Consider the following 17,073-nt stretch of genomic DNA (forward strand, 5'->3'; position numbering starts at 1 on the left):
AGTGAAATTCAAGTCCCTCGAGTTGAACGCATGGTAGCCTTCTCTTACGCAATCTTGAGCAAGGACATTTCCTTGATGCATTTTATGTTGTTCGAGAACACTGTAATCTATAAGATAAGAGAGTGATAAGATAAGCAGGCAAGTAGTGCTTCCTCAGACTTCAATTGCATCTTCTGCACTACACAGAAGGGTGATGTAGACAAAGCACTGCAACGAGTAAATGTTGCTTTCTGCCTTAGACAACAGTTCCATGCATAAATCGAACCTTGAACAGTTTTTTCTTTTAAAGCAAAGCAAAAAATGACGCCCGAAACAAGCACTTGTTCTTCGTAACCCAGAAAGAATTTGCCAAGCACAGCTGTGACGAAATTGTGCACAATTTTATGTAAATCTGTGCACTGAGCTTGGATGTTTACGTAACGTTGGGTTTCTTACAGTAAAGTAATCAACATGCCTTTCAATTCAAAGATTAGCTGCAAGGAGGTTTTGCGATGTTATCTATTGCCAGTGTGATTACCTGCAAACAAAATTTTTTTATTAGAGCTATCAGCACTGCAAAAAAAGAAATTAAGGCTCAGTACTTCTTGCAATACAATCGAACACTGATACCACGAAGAGCACAGATATATTGCTAAAAGGTATAAAATGACATAATGAAGTACCGTATACACTCGTGTAAGGGCTGCACTTTTTTTCCGCGATTTTGATGGGGTGCGACCCTTCCACGGAAGTGTGAAATTTTGGTTCAATTTTCGATCCACGTATGGAAAAACCTATTTAATCGTGGCATATATACTTAACGATGGGATATCTCGTAAAAATTAACGGCGGCACAAAGGGTCAATGGCGCCGGCGAGAAGAGCGACAAGATCTCCCAAATAGTACCGCGTGCCCGAAACTCGCAGACAGCGCCGCGTGACGAAGCTGCAGGACAGCTACTGCCATTTGGTAGCTCCCGTGAAATGAGTTGTACGCGAGACGCAGCAACGCTGCCGTTTGCTGGCGAGATTTTTTTTTTTTTTTTCAAAATTTGGACTGCCAAGTTTTGGGTAGCAGCCCTTACATGAGCGTGGCCCTTAGTCGAGCGTATACGGTAAATTTAAAATGCTGCTTGTCACTAATAGTGCCTAACAAATACAAACCTATCACATACATTGGATTTAATGAAGGTATTTTGCAGTGGCCGTGGCTTGTTATGGTAAGGCTCAGCTGTACTACATTTTAGCATTGCACGTCTGAAGTGTTATAACATATGTACTTCAAATCTGACCGATGTTGACTGAGAACAGGCATGTGAAATGAAGTCATAATACGAAAAAAGAAACAGGCATTCCAATGACTTGTATAAGTTTATTCATTTTATGCACAATGAGAAAAACATAATTTGAACAGTTTTTCCATGCTCCTCATCTAAAATACCTTTACATACAGTACCTCCAAGGCCTCTGTGACATGCCCCATCACAACAGCTAGAGGCAAGCAGCCCCCTGTTCCCGAGGATGTTTTTACTGGCATGATCACCAAACAACTAATTTGAATACAATCAACACGCAACGTCGTTTAGTTTCTTCTACCTTTTCATACCACCTCGGCCACGACACCAGGTACCAGTCTATTAACGCCACAGCCTCTGTCGCGAATGGAAATCTATATGGGACTTTCGTATCTGACGTGATGCAAAGGCTGCGGCCGACGAGATTACGATGCAGTCACTCGAGCAGCTCATCTCCTTCCTGGATTTCCTTGAGGCTGATGACCTCCAGCTGACCGCGGCCTCTGCTCTCCTGCTCACGAGCTCGTCCACTGCCGGAAGTTGCCCGGGTCCGTCAGAAGCACCTGCACAACAGACGCACGCACGTGCAGGTAGTCAGACGCTGCTGCACACAGTTCAGACAGCAGTCCCTACGTGCCCATACTTAATCTGCAGTTAAAATGCTGTGCACAATACTTAATAATCATGTGTGCTGCATAGTGCTGGCATCTCTCTCGCACCCCGGTCTCTGTTAACCTATGGCTTGAGTCAGCTGACTCAACCGAATGCATAAGGACTTCTAGAACCTGTCATAGCGCCTTATTCACTGTCATCCCTTTCAGAAGGCACCCATTCTGTAACTCTAACGGGCTATCTGTTACTGGCACTATGCTGCTATGGGGGGTATCACAATATTAACAGCGGGAACCTATGGTGCTGCGGTGGCCTCGTCCCATCTGGTGGTTTGCCTTGAGCATTTTGACTTTTAGTACGAAGTGCACCGGAGACATGGACAAGGAAAGGGGACAGGACAGCGCTTATTGTAGCCATATCGTCGAGTTATTGTTAATTTTGAAGGCTATCACTCTTGGTGAGGAACTTGCAATAATGCAGAGACGGCAAGCATTTTCTACTTTAATCCTTTCCGCACCATTCCGTGCACCATAATGCAGTGCATGCTGACCATAACGCTACTGCTTTGCACCGCACGTCATAAATGTCTTTGCGCTGAAAGGCATGGGACAGCTCAGATTGCTTCCGGAGCACGAAAGCAGTGTTTTGCAGCAGCTAGTAGGAAAAAAAAAAAAGAAGCAAGATAACTTTTTCAGTTATAGATTACCACAGGAAAAAAGTACTGTTAAGAAGCTATTTTATGACAGCTATGGCGAACGATATTTCACATCAGAGTTATTCACATGGTAACATTGCAAGAGGGATAAAAAATGACTCAGGAGAGGTACCGAGCGGCTCAACATTTTTAAAATTAATTTTGATATCATGGAGAAGAAAATAAGCTTTACATGGATATTTTGTCTTGACACCATTTTTGCTTTCCCTGCACATTGTCAAACAGTGGGCGCACGGAAATACAAGCGGAAAAGTTGCCAGACTAACGACACTTTATATAGTCTAAATCTGAAACCAGGGATGAAGGAAAGAGGTAATTGCCTTACGAGCGTGTGATACATGTGACCTGCGCACGGAGGACTAATGTGCAAGGTTCCCTCGAAGCACTAAATTACAGTGAAACCTCGGTGATACGATCACAGCTCATACGAATTTCGGGGTGATACGAATTTTTGGTTGGTCCCGGCCAAGGTCCATTGGCCTGCAATGCAATGGAGTACGGTTGTTGCGAACCGATTTTCACACAGCGACGTTTGATAAGAACGTACGCTACCGCCCAGCTACGAAGAGGTGCTGTCCGCGCTGTCGTGGAAGACGCGCCAAGCACGTGCGAGGGCGGGAATGCCAGCGTGGGCATGCGCGCCGCACCGCCAAATCGTCAGAATCACGGTGTAAGAAAAACAATTTTCTTACGGTCAGAATAAACCTTCAGAGACGCGTCACGGCCTGATGAGGTTGTGTGCGTGAATCTTGGAGGCTCATGTGCCTCTGTGTGCCTTCGCGTTTAGGTTACACAGGACATTAGAACCCTGCTTTTTTTAACGCGTCGACGCGGGCTGCTGTCGTACTGTGTTTACACGTGCCTGCCTCGTGCATCAGACATCGCATGAAAGGTGGACGAGGACCAAAAGAAGGCGAAGATGGTCTTGGCGAAGGAGTCAGGTCTCACAACGCCAACATGCGCGATCGTTGAGGTTGTACTTGTGCGGGCACGGCCGTAAATCTCCCAAAAAACATTCCCAACACTTCCGCGATAACAAAATCACAACACAGGACCATGGTTCTGCAATTTTGTGGCCTTGATGCATCGCGTCAAAGCGATTCGTTCGTTACTTTTGCTGCGCTGCCATGGTGGTCTAGTGGTTATGGCGCTCGACTGCTGACCCGAAGGTCACGGGATCGAATCCCGGCCGCGGCGACTGCATTTTCGATGCAGGCGAAAATTTTTGAGGCCCGTGTACTTAGATTTAGGTGCGCGTTAAAGAACCCCAGGTGGTAGAAATTTCCGGAGCCCTCCACTACGGCGTCTCTCATAATCATATGGTGGTTTTGGAATGTTAAACCCCAGATTTTATTAGTATCGTTACTTTCGCTGCAGTACTTCGATGTCATGCAAAAAAGCATACTAAAATATGGAAGGGCTATTGCTGTCGCGGGTCACAACGCACCTGGTTCATTAATTAAATACGCGCGTACGGACCGTATATTTACGAGTGCTGGTACGATTGCCGACATCTAAGAACTTAACTGACAATCATTCAGGTTTCTTCCTGACGTTGCTGCGGCCCTGAAAAACAATAAAAGAAAATGTATGCCAGCTTTCTTTTGTCGCATGCTAATTTTCCGTGCTTTCTTGTGATACGAATTTCGGATGATACGAATATTTTTGGTGGTCCCGTGAGTTCGTATCACCGAGGTTTCACCGTATCAACACACGTCTACACGAGCTTTTCCAACCGTTCGGTGGGCATTTTTTTCGTATATGACTCAGCAACGTATGTTTATCGTCTTCGTCGCATTGTGCGAGTGCAGCAGCTGCATGTTCCTGCTGCACACTTTCTTTTGGAAGTGTGCGCTGAGTGTGTGGTGGATCCGGCCTGGGAGTGGTCCACCTAAAGAGGTGTCTATACTATACATACTACATGGCAAGTTTTGCCAGTGCGGCAATCGGGTGAAACAATCTAGCCTCGCACGCTCACTGGTGCAGTAACTCGACAGAGCAAGAAAGGCAGACATGCCTTCACACAGAGGTGGTACGCAGTCCATGGCCACCCGCTTGTCTGGGCAAATTCTTGACGCTTATAAAGTAGCCGGTGCAAAATATCTGCATAGAGTTGCCAGCAGCCTGGGAAGCTGGAAACGTGGGTCTATATACCGCTATAAAAGTCAGCATGCGGTAGTCATAGAGTTTTCTAAAATTAACTAGAGGGGACTCTGGCACTGCGATCGTTCAGCCACCATGGGAATGATGGGTAGTACACGGATTTGCCTATAGTCTTCATGCTTGTGGGCTTTCAATGCACTTGTGGCTTTGTTTATTGTTGTTTTGGTTTTCTTTTGGATAAAAGAATGGACCGTTGTGAACTTCGTGACCAGAGTTCAATTGGTGAGCCTAAAAAGGTCAAAGTGGTGAAGTGGAACCGCTGACTGTTGCTGAACCTTGTTTTGCAACAAAGCGGACGCAGGCGACGCGGAGCCAAACGGAGCCGAAAGAATGAAGTCTAGACAAATCCGTGTACTACCCATCATTCCCATGCTGGCTGAAGCGCCATGCATTGCAGCTCCCATAGACACTAGCGCCAGAGTTCCCTCTAGTAAGTATTGTAGGAAACTATGGCGGTAGTGAGATGTTAGGCCTTCTTTTCCTGGCTTTAGTTTCATCCAGAACGTTCCATACTAAATTGCGGATGAAGCAGAATCACAGTTCTAACACAGCTGTCAGTTTTTGCCAGGGGCGTAGCCAAGGGGGGGGTTGGGGGGTTCAAACCCCCCGAAATTTTTCAGTTTTGCTTGCGTATATAGGCACGCACACATACAAACGCACGCACGAACGTACATGAAGTATGGTTGAACCCCCCCCGAAAAAATTTCTGGCTACGCCCCTGGTTTTTGCTAAACGGAGCAGAAAATGAATCCACAATTGTTGGTTTCAGTGTTTTGGAGCATTGTGGTGCAATTTCAAGGAATATTATGGTTTGGGGCAAATTGGCATGGGAAGTCATGAATGTAGTGCTTTGGTGCAACTGGTGCAGCTGTACCATCCCTGTGGTAATGAAGTGCAAGAGGTACAAAAATTGGCTACAATTCTCCCCCTCCCCCCTCCACACCAAAAGTCACACTGCGTAACGGCCTTCCACCTACTGTCATAGACGCTAAGCCTAATGCTCATGTACCCTACAGCCGGCACAAAGAGGTTCCTCTTGCATGGATTGAAGTGTAGTGCAGAAGCAAACCAGCAGCTATAGAAATTGCGCCATGTAAAATGTGCCATGGTCTACAAATAACACATGAATGCGTCACACATATCCGCTACAAAATGCCATTTGTACAGCCAATGCTGCCAACCATTGGCAATTAGTGCACCAAACCAGGTAGACAAGCGGCTCTCAGCTTGTACAGTGCCGTCCACTCTTAGGGTGAACACGGCTCAACGTGGCTGTGCTCTGCGGAGCGCCAGAGCATATAGCGCGGGTGCGCATCGAAATGAAATGGCGCAGGCGCACGGGAACGCGCTGCTCTTGCTGTACTACAGCGAAGCAATCGCAGGCGTGCCAGCACCGGCCAGCATTGCAGCAGACGATGTGATGTAGTCGCTCCTGTGAGTTCTTGTGCGCCTGCGCCACTACGCTTTGATGAGCGGCCGCTCTGGGTGCACTGGCGCTCCGCAGAGCCGTGTTCACCCTAAGAGTAGACGGCACTGTACAATTTGCAGATTGATTCCTGCTCAAGTGTGACAAACTGTGCACACGAGCAAGCGTGCTCAGCCAACGCTCCCACAAGGCTGTTTCCGGGAGGTGTCGGCTCAGTACACACAGCCATAGCGGGTCTGCAAGTCATGCAAATTTAATGGTTCACACAATGATAATGATTCTTAAGCGGTGCTGCCCCATGGGTGTCTTGCTGCTCATAGATTATCTAAGTGTGGATATGGAATGCAATAGCACCGTTAAATCTAAAATACAACGGACATTTTCTTCTCTAAATCAATAAATTATATGAGTTAACCGGGGTTAATGAAAGCCAGTTGCACTTGTCTGAACTGCTCGTGGCACCTTAAAATGTAGGCTTGTGGGAATAGTAAATTTTAGGTTTGAAGCTAATTCGAAGCGAATAGTGATTTGGTCAATAATTACTAATCAAATTCGAATAGTATATATCACATATTATAAAGAACAATGAGCATATTTGTCGTGACCCAACTAACCTACACAATATTTGTTTTAAATTGAAACAAGGCATGTGCAAATATATTTTTTTTGGTTCAAAGGAAGTGGAAGCAGAATAGTAGCAGGATTTAGACTTTCGGTGGAATGCAAGCGATAACCTGTAAAATATGTTAAGTTTTAAAATTTACTATACTTAGAGCATATAGCGGGTACAGTCGAACCCGGGTATATCGAACTCGCCAAAAAACGTTTATTAGTTCGATATATGGCATAATTCAATATAGGCCCGCTATAGGATTTTGACACAAAGGCACATAATAAGAAAAGTTATTAATATGGTGGCTTACTTGCGTGCCCTACTTTGGAACAAAATAGTCCTGGATTTTCTTCTGTGTCAACGACTTCGCTGCCTGCGACAGCACACACCCTCCACGTTGTCCAACGAGTCGGAGCAGCTGAGGCTGCAACCTTCCACATTCACGCAATAGCGCCGGACCAACGCAAGTGCACTAATCACTTCGGAGGATGTAGGCAATGGGCCATCGTCAATTTCCTTATTGTTGTCGCTTTGGCTCGTGGTCGGCACGACGTCTGCAACGTAGCCCTCATCTTGTAGCTCACCCATGATGGCGACATCATCGTCCGCACTGACGAACTCGTCGAATGTCGATCCGTCGATAGCTCTCGGGAACTCTGCCAGCTCGCTCCAAACTTCGGCGGAAACACCTGCGGTGTTTTCAGTGCTGTCATCGGAATTTGGGGTGTCATCACCAGGCATACGGAAGCCGGCACGCCTAAAGCAGTTCTGGATCGTCTCCTTCGTGACATCTGCCCACGATCTACTCAACATAGAAAGAGCTCCGAGCAAGTCGATCTTAAGCTCCCTGCCGACACGAAGGTTCACAGAGCCCCAACAGGCAACACCACCAGCACGGACCACGCTGAATGAGGACTCGAGGAAAACAGGCAGCAGGAGGCACAAGCATAAAGAAAGAAAAAATGGCGCTCACTTCTACCGCCTCTGTACCTCGGAGAAAGCACGACGGCCTCTGATTGGCTGCAAGCGCTGCGAGCGGGCCAGGATCATTTCTTGCAGGGGGGTGTTCGCCCGTGCACAACCGGGTCTAAACCACTTTTTCTAGGGTGGCGCCGGCAGTTTTCCCCGCCACCGCGAGGGAAAGCCAACTTGCTGGGCACTTTTGAGGCACATGGAGTTTGATATATCGGTTGTCGTTGCTTTTCGTTCGATGTAACAGTAACTTTTGCTATATATCTCAATGTAAATTTACCGTGTTTAGAAATTGTTCGATATACGGGATAATTTGATATAAACGGGTTCGATATAGTCGGGCTCGACTGTACAACAAGTTCTAAGCTTAAAAAAATTATGAATCGATGTGAGGGCATTATGTTCATTTAACCTTGAAGTGGGGCTTCGTGGCAGTGCGTATTTTCCCTGGAAAGGTGTATTCACAGTGGAGCACCCCTCCACTGCAGCGAAACTGCCTTCACAGGGGGTTTACATGCGGACTAATATACACCTATTCGTTCATTTCGAATACTTCGAAATTTCGAATACTGTAACATTCGCACAAGCCTATTAAAATGCCTTTCGAGAAACGATCGCAGGCTAGCTAGTCGCGCTTGCACTGCCATTTGCTGGCCACCTGGTCAGCTAAGATGGTGAAGCAATCACCCAGGAAAGTCATTCATCCTGGGTTCGAGACCCAGACCAGAACAAACAACTTTGTCAAGTGGGAAGCTTTCTTTCTGAGAAATCTACATGAATTTCCGCATAGCTTTGTGCTACAACATCGTGGATGGCAATTTTTCACCTTGCTTGCTTTTGCAGAACTGATTTGCAAGTAATGCAATGCTGGCACTTGACAAAGATGTGTGTATATGCGTGACAGGTAGAATACTGATAAATACCGCGCTGAAACCTTCCACTGCAGCCCTTCGAGTAGGAGAGAATTAGAGAATGATTGTAGCACGCTTTGCCGTCGAATGACAGTCTTTTCCAAACAAGGCACTAAAGATGCACTGACCATCTCGAGGGTGCCCGTGTCACCATGGATGGTGGCCATCTCGACGGATGAAGCGAGTGCTTCCAGGCGTGGCCGCACGTTTTTGCCCTGTGGCAACACCACGCGCAACTTCATCTGTGACCGCTCCAGGGGCATCACTTCTTTCAGCTGACGGATGGCCTCTAGAGCCTGCAGTGGACATTTAAGCACAACATTAAATTCGATTACAGAACACTGATGATGATGACAATTAGTGGATTTTTGTGACGTAAAGCCCAGGGTGGCCAAAGACCGCCGTGTCTTTTATGTGGTGTTAGCGATGACCAATGATTACAATGACAGGGTGTATTATGGCTGTAGAGAGGCCTAAAATCAGGTGCTACTATATAAAAGCATCAAAGACATGTATATGGCAGAGAATTATGGCAGTGACACATGAAGTGATCTATGGGTCTTTAATGAATGACAAGCGATCATAATTCCAACAAGTGAGAAAATGTGATTAGCACAAATGCGTCCTCAAAACTTTTGAGCCCAAAGGCGGGGGGAGTATGTGCTTTCTTTGATACAACTACCACAGCAGCAACCTCAGAACATTAATGTAGGTAAAAATCCTGCAGACTAGACATCGATGAAGAACAGGAAAAGAGAGAACTTGCTCAAAGCGAGTGTAGTTGAATCGACCTACAATGAACATCACAGTCATGGAGGATGCATTTGTTAGAGCCAAGCATTCAAATACTGTATTAGTGAATAAGCAAGAAGGAGCCAATGGAATGGGAAAACAGTTACTGCTTTCTAAAGGCATTGGTAAGCTTACCTTGCTTTTTCGATGTCAACAATACAGTAGAACCCCGCTGTTACGTTCCTCACTGCTGCGTCTTCCCGGCTGTTACGCCGTTTTCCGCCGGTCCCGGCATAGCTCCCATAGGATACAATGTATTGGGAACCCCGCTGTTACGTTGTAACTGTCGGACCGTTCCCGTATGATACGTCGCGAAGTGCGCCCGGAGCCGACCGAGTGACTACCAAAGAGAGCGGCCATGGTGCATTTTCACGCAGCTTGGCCTCGTTTGACCGTAATATTAGCCGCATGAGAGGCGCAAGCAACAGAATCTTTCAATTGATGCAAACAAAAGCATGGCCTTCGAGATTCAAATTGCAAAGATGGCGTCTATGACGTAACTGCTCGCGAAAGCAAGGCCTTCGAGATTGGCATTTACTATTGACAAAAGCATAGCCTCTGAGATTTGCATTGCACAAACATGGCGTGTATGACGTAATTGCTTGCGAAAGCAAGGCCTCCGAGATTGGCATTCACTTCTGCCATCGCGTTGGTGTAGACTCATCATCATCGTTATTGTCGGAGAACGGGAGGAGTTCGAGCTGGTTGGAGCTCGCATGGTCGTGCGTGCGGTTCGCGGTCGGACTCGCCGCGCCGGTCGTGATTGCGTGTGCTTAGTTCTTTCATACCTACAGCTGTTGGTGTTAAAAAAATCACATACGTTGATTACATTTCTGTGGATAAGGCCGTCCTAAGCTCCGCGTTTCTATCCATCGACTAGATCGCGGCTGAGCGCGCCAATTTTCGTGCTGCTCGTAAGAATTGAAATAAAATTCTGTACCACTAAATATTTTGCCGTTTTTCCTGTTTTTCGGCTCTTACGTTTCCCGCCTCTTACGTTTATTTCCTACGGTCCCTTCAAAAACGTATCAGCGGGGTTCTACTGTATAAAACTGGCTTCCAGATTGTTCAAAGCAAACAAGTGGTGTTTGACGGGAATGTTTAAACAGTCATGTGAGCTATTTCAGTGTTGAAATGTAATCAACCACAATTGTGACATTTTCCAGTCATCGTGTAACTGCCACAATTTCTTTTTTTTTTTCCAATTCACAGATGACAAAGCTTCATGCCTCACTAACAATGCCCCAACGTATGCATGACTAGGCAACATCAACTTTGTCATGTGCAGAGAAAAAGACATTCTAACCAATGTTTTGAAATAACTGTTTCAGTGCAATATGTTGAAGCCTTCACACAAGTCAATTTTATCTTCCAACTGTACCACCACTTTCACTCTAGATGAGTCTGCAGCGGCAACATCTTCGTTCTAACACACACTGCCACAGAAATCATGAAAACTATGACTAATATAATAATAATTGTGTGGTTTAACGTCCCAAACCCATGATACGATTGAAAATTATGACCATCACGGTATCTTCCTAAATAAGGCTTGCTGGGCGCGTTGTTACATGGTACTTGGTAAGTGTTCACTAGCAAATGGTATGGTATGCATGTTCAGAATAAACGCACATTTATTATAATAGGATAATTATAATGACCGGAACTGCATTTCTACAGCTTCCATTCACCATCAGAAGTCATGACGCAGTATGTTTTCCAGCTGTGAGGAAGTGGCACCGACCTGCTGCTTGGTGCTCTTGTTGGGCCGCACCGAGAAGTGTGCCTCCTTCATGGACCTCTCGACAATGCTGACGGGGTAGGGCCGCTTGGTCTCTGGGTTGATGCACATGTCGGCCACCAGGGTGGCAATGTCCCGAAAGCTCGATTCCAGCTGGCTGTGGCGTTCCTTCTCCGACACCTGGAGCTCACCCTTGGTCAGGATCTGAATGTCGATCGAGTAGTGGGAGGTTAGCAATCGCGATAACACAATTTCACTCCAGCTAAACTTGCCATACGTGAGCAGTGTATGCCATCGAAATACTACAGTGTCTTATCATGGGTGGTACCGCGTTGCGTAGGCGTTGTCTGCTTTGGGCAAATGCTCTGCGTTGTATGCCAGATATATACACTCGGCAGCATTTGCGGGTCACTGTTCTTGGTAGGGGTGGGCAAACAGTGAAACTTGATCTAAAACTAAATTCAAGTTGAATAGTGCCAAACAGTGGCCAAAAATATCAAATACCAAAGAGTGTGCCTTCGGAAGCGTCGATCAGTTATGGAATAGCCACTATTTCAATCAGCAAACAGTGGCAATCTATTGGAAGGGTACCGATGGTTGATGACAGAGCTTCTTTTTGGCTATAGCCAATTTGGCAGGTTTTTTTTTTTTTTTTTACCGCCACATACTATGTACTGTTGTACTTGATCGTTGCGCTTCACCATCATGAGTGCAGCGTCTTCACAAAACTTCCGGCACTCGTTCACAGCAGCGTTCAACAGAGCTGCTATTCTCTGTTTTGAAAAAACACAGTGGCATGCAAGTTTGTGGAGTTTCTGAACTGGTGGTGAAGAAGTGGCGGGTGCTGATATAATAAAATTTCCACATGTGTCACCAGGCTCCATAGTTTTCACGGACCAAAATGGCAGAAATACTGGTGATGCACTTCAAAGACGGCAGGGCCTGGGCATAGAAGTTACAAAGAGTGCTGGCATGACAGTGACCAGTGAGGAATAGTAGTCAGTCCGGCAACTGCGTTCATAATTTTCTCTTGTGGAATGCACTCGCATGTATGAGATTTCTATTTTGAAATGCGTTAATCACACATAATCTCCTTTGAGGTAAACATGCTTTAGAGCTAAGCTTGTGCGAATATCACCTTTTGGTTCAACGTGAAGCTGAAGCAAATGGTAATTAGTATAGAATAATTTTGAAGCAAATTCGAAGAGTAGGAGGCCTTCAATACCAGTAGAATGCAAGTTTTAAGCGGTAAAATACATTTTAAAATTTGCCTTACTTGGCCCATATAAACATGCATAACACGCTTTTAAACTCAAAAAAAGAAAAAATGAAGAGATAATCAGGGTACAGGTAATATCCGCACTCAACCTTGAAGTCTACCCTCACAGCAGTATGCATATCCCCTGAATATGTGGCTTCACGGCATAGCAGCCTCATGCTGCAGTGAAACCACCTTTTCAGGCAGTTCCCATGTGGCAAAATGCCACCATTCATTTGTTTTGACGTGTAAAATTATTCCCAAGTATAAATACTATGAATTCAAGAGTCAAACCGCATTATTTGAAAATGTACTAGCGGATTCAAAGTCAAAACTTAAATATTCGCACAGCCCTAGTTTTTTTTTTGGATTTGTACTGTCCATTTCGTGGTATGACGTAGAATATTCTACGCTGTTAATGGTTCCACGATATGTACTGAACATGAGACAAAACACGCACAGCGCTGTCCATGTCCTTGTCACTTCTTTGATGAGGTCGCCATCGGATGTCACTGCTTTACAAGGCAAAGAGGCAATGCTGGCGAACATGTTGGTTCATCAACAGCAGTGACTGCCACGTTGAGCCGCACTGTCAGCCTGATACAAGAGGCTAATGTGAAGTAGACTAGAGCTGCACAAGAACAACGCAGGTGCCTGACGCAAACATTCTAAATGCTGCTTAGATGTTTTGGGGCTGTACATCGATTCGCATACACAAGCGCTCTTGTGTTCCAAGTTTCCACGCCAAGTGATTAGACAGCGAGAATATCTTCCAATACAGGATGGTGATCCACAGGTGACACCTGCCTTTTGTTGAGTGGAAAACAAGGCAGTCAAATACTTCACAATACCACACGCACTGCGGCTGCCGAAGCACACATTTTTTTTCAAATTTTTTTCCACACTGTAGTTACCGAAGCATCCAAATACTAGAAACCAAATACTGACAACCTCGTAAGAATGGACATCATGCATATTTTTAAAATAACGAATGTCTGAGAATAGTTACACAGCACACAATGGCAACACATTTAAGCTAGATTGCACTGGCTTGCAAAAGCCAGAGAGAAGGAAAGGTTTGTCACGTGCTGCATGCCAGAACTTTCCTCCTCAGCCAAAGAAATGGTGTGTACCACCGAAGTGATCTCCATAAGTCGACAGAATTTGCAACTGTTCACTACTCAGCTATTGGCCTTTAAATAACACCAATGCAGAAAATGTGTGTGCCTGGTAGTTCACCACACATATTCTGGAACGTGGCATCAGAAACATTCGGTGTATTACGGGTGCCGCGAAATATCAGAGGTCGAGTGTGCCACCACACTGCTTCTCCGGGTTCTGGTCATTTCTAGCGTCTAGTATCGGCTGCACTGTGACATTAGTGGTGTACGGACGACATTTACTAACCAGCCAAGCATGACACCTTTTCTATTTTTTGCCTCTCAAGAGACTGACAAGGGGAACATAATTTTTTTAGCAAGTAATGTAGCAACATTACACTAAAGACAGAAAAAAAAAATCAACTGTGCACACGTGCAGCATATGTGCTATAACACATTAACATCAATGAGCTGTAGTACCTCTTTGCAAATCTTGGTCTGGTCTTCTGTACCAAAGCACTTGATGAGGTCCTCTTTCTTGGCAGCCTGGCCCTTGGAGACATTCGTGTACACGGTGTGCATCTGGAGAACTTCGTCAATGTCTTTCTCCCTGTGATGGAAAAAAAGAAAACGAAAACAGAAGCAAGTCCCTGCTTGTCAGTGATAAGCTCTGATAATATACATTGGATGACTTCATTCTACGATCCCTGCTCCTTAGTCTTACAACACAACAATTTGTGCAGGGTTGTTTGAAGAGTGAAATACCCCCATCGAATTGAATGCTAATGTTCCTCAAATACACTCGAGTAATCAGGTGAACAAACTGAAACACGGAGGTAGCTTAGTCTATTTGGTGAAAAAAAGTGAGGCTGATGTGAATTAGTGAGCATATGCGTATAATACTGCTTGCAACCACATGTTAGTAAATGAATGTGCAAACAACCATGAAGCTTGCAAATGAGAGACAATTGTTACCTAAGGCACTGTGACAATAAAAGTGATGAAATAAGAGACCAGCACGTCGTCAATGTACAGTGTTGTGTACATTAAAGGGGAGAAGTGTTGCTATACAGCACCATACATTCTTTGAAAGGTATACAAACACGGCGAGACTGACCAAATAAATAGGAACTTCTAGTGGTCTTCTTTGCTTGTCTACCTGGAGTGGCCACTGAAATCTTCGGGTGTTCATTTGGCATAAAGAAGTTAAGGCGTGCAGACATTGACAAAAGAGAAGAGAACAAAATAACACAAAGCTGTTCATTCAGGTTGCATCAATTTTAATTTGTCAGAGGAAAGCGAAAACAAATCGTAAAAGAGCACACTGGAAGTTGTCTGTGAATATACACCAAAGAGAGTCAAGACAGTTGATGCGAGTTGTGCATGAATAATCAAATTACTAATGGTAGGTGAACCATTCCAAATCTCTGTTACATCACTCACTGCACAGCTCCCGAGTTTCTTCTCAAATCTGTTAATACCTTACAACCTGGCGAATTTAGTGACGGTATCATTTTGCTGCGTGCTGCACATACAAGCAAAGGAGCCAATCGCAGGTCAAGAAACTCAATCCGGATACAGCTTGATGGCCATCCGAAGCACACCGTGTGACATGGGTATAAGATCAACTCTGTGTGTTGTTTGAGTTCCTTTTACAAAGAATTAAGAGTAACAGAATAGCATCATGCCTGAATCAAATCCATTATGAATACATGAGAAATATATTTCAATATCGAATCAAACAATGAATATTTCTCATTTTTAAAGAAAGCAAAATAAGAGCTGACTGGAGTTCGTATGGCAAAAAAAAATAATAGGGCTCACTTAGACTATTTTACAATTACAGTACCATTCCGAACTACGCACCTCGTTGAGTGGGGCCTTTGTAAATGATAGAAAGGTCCTCGCATCTTAAAGGACCAGTAAACCACCCCACGGTCCAAAATGTGTGATGAAGCGATAACTGCGCACTTGTACGATGTCAACTGCTGCTGCAAGAATTTTGCAAATAAGTGCTGCAATAAGAAAGTCACAGGCTTTAGAACAAACCACTCCGGCTGGTTTTGGTTTCTCGCTTGGCCTTTCCACAGTTCTCAGAAGCCAAGAGGGGTAGGTGTAGCCCATGATTGTGGCTACGCCCACTTCGGCAGCATAACATGATGTCGGCGATTACGTCATAGGCACGCAGCCAACAACCGATCAAGGCTTCCTCCACATGTCGCTCATGTCATAGTGGCGCTAGGGTCACCCTAGCATCATGAAGAAGCGTGGAAAATGTGTGGCCAAAACTATCACCGCAGGGCCAAGGCGCCATTTCGTGGTGCAGAGGGCCAATCGACGAAGTTGGTGCAACATAATTATTGTAATTAATAATGAATTACGAGATTTCCTGCCGTATTTTGAACCCAGTCTTGGCTCCTGTTCTCTCAACGAATGCTATTTCTCTGGGGCCCCAGAGAAATAGCGTTGTGCCGCAGTGCATGCGCGAGACCCAAACGGAATTTGGGTTTTGCGTTGGGGACGCTATTTCACGAGTTTAGCGGAAGCCCCAAAGCCTGCCTCAAAAGCTTTGGGTCAAACAAACATGATGGCACCCACTGAAGCGACGACTCTTGGCCCAGGCTAGAGTGACCTAGAATGGGGGAGTGTCCAAAGCGCCGCAGACCCTATTCGAAATCTCTTAGCTCCTGCTTGACCCAAATCGAGCACACGCAAAGGGCTTTGGGGCGCCTATTCGAAAACTCCCTAACCACTTCAACTACTTACATAATACAAGTTTTATGCAAAAGCTTACGTAAAACTGACCACAAACCTGTGGCTGTACGCTTACAGTTTTGACATGCAAACGCCAAACGTGTTCAAGTACTACAAACATGCTATATATCTTGCCATTTCAGTTCTAAACGCTGTGAACGCAAAGCAGGCCGAAACAAGACAACACAACACCTGTCTCGTGCATCTAACAGCGGCAGTAGTAGCTCTATCTGGTATGACAGTGACGCAGCTTGCTCACTTTCACGCTAACTGACGGCGCTTGAGCAAACGTCATCTAAATAGACAAATAATAAAACAAACTTACACGCCGTTTCTCCAAGCCACAACCTTGTTCTTGTAGCAGGCAATCTCGAAGCGCTTACCGCCTTTCTTCATGCGAACCACGGCGACGTTAGTCAACCGTATCTGGTTCGTGGGCGTAAATATCGACATTTCGGGCCCTTAGCTAAAGACAGATAGGTTTTATACTAAACGATATCGGGCTATCAAATACTGTGAGAGTCCGAACAAGAGATGGTACTCAAATATTTGCTGGTAAATGCGCCAAAGTTTTGCATTCCTCTGACTCCGTACTTGGGCTGCAACCACGAACAGACGAGAAATTTGATGACTGCGATGTCGATTGAACTTGTGAAACTTGTTTTCGAGAACGGTCGGTAAGCTCCGCGTTTGTACGCGTCAAGTTACAAAGTTACAAGCACGAAGACATTTATAATTTGACA

At 45.3% G+C, this 17,073-nt stretch overlaps 1 protein-coding gene across 1 annotated transcript; it reads right to left on the bottom strand.

Moving 5' to 3' along the window:
* Nucleotides 1–1,310: 1,310 nt before the first annotated feature.
* LOC119377661 (ribosome maturation protein SBDS) lies at nucleotides 1,311–16,959 on the bottom strand. The gene is made up of 5 exons (XM_037647033.2): nucleotides 16,656–16,959; nucleotides 14,057–14,186; nucleotides 11,222–11,422; nucleotides 8,814–8,981; nucleotides 1,311–1,836 (listed from the first exon to the last, which is right to left on the bottom strand). The coding sequence occupies exons 1-5, from the start codon at nucleotides 16,781–16,783 to the stop codon at nucleotides 1,789–1,791; spliced, it is 675 nt and encodes a 224-aa protein (XP_037502961.1). The 5' UTR covers nucleotides 16,784–16,959; the 3' UTR covers nucleotides 1,311–1,788.
* Nucleotides 16,960–17,073: the final 114 nt, after the last annotated feature.

The sequence above is a fragment of the Rhipicephalus sanguineus genome, unplaced genomic scaffold (genome assembly GCF_013339695.2).
Source record: "Rhipicephalus sanguineus isolate Rsan-2018 unplaced genomic scaffold, BIME_Rsan_1.4 Seq533, whole genome shotgun sequence".
Taxonomy (NCBI): Eukaryota; Metazoa; Arthropoda; class Arachnida; order Ixodida; family Ixodidae; genus Rhipicephalus; species Rhipicephalus sanguineus.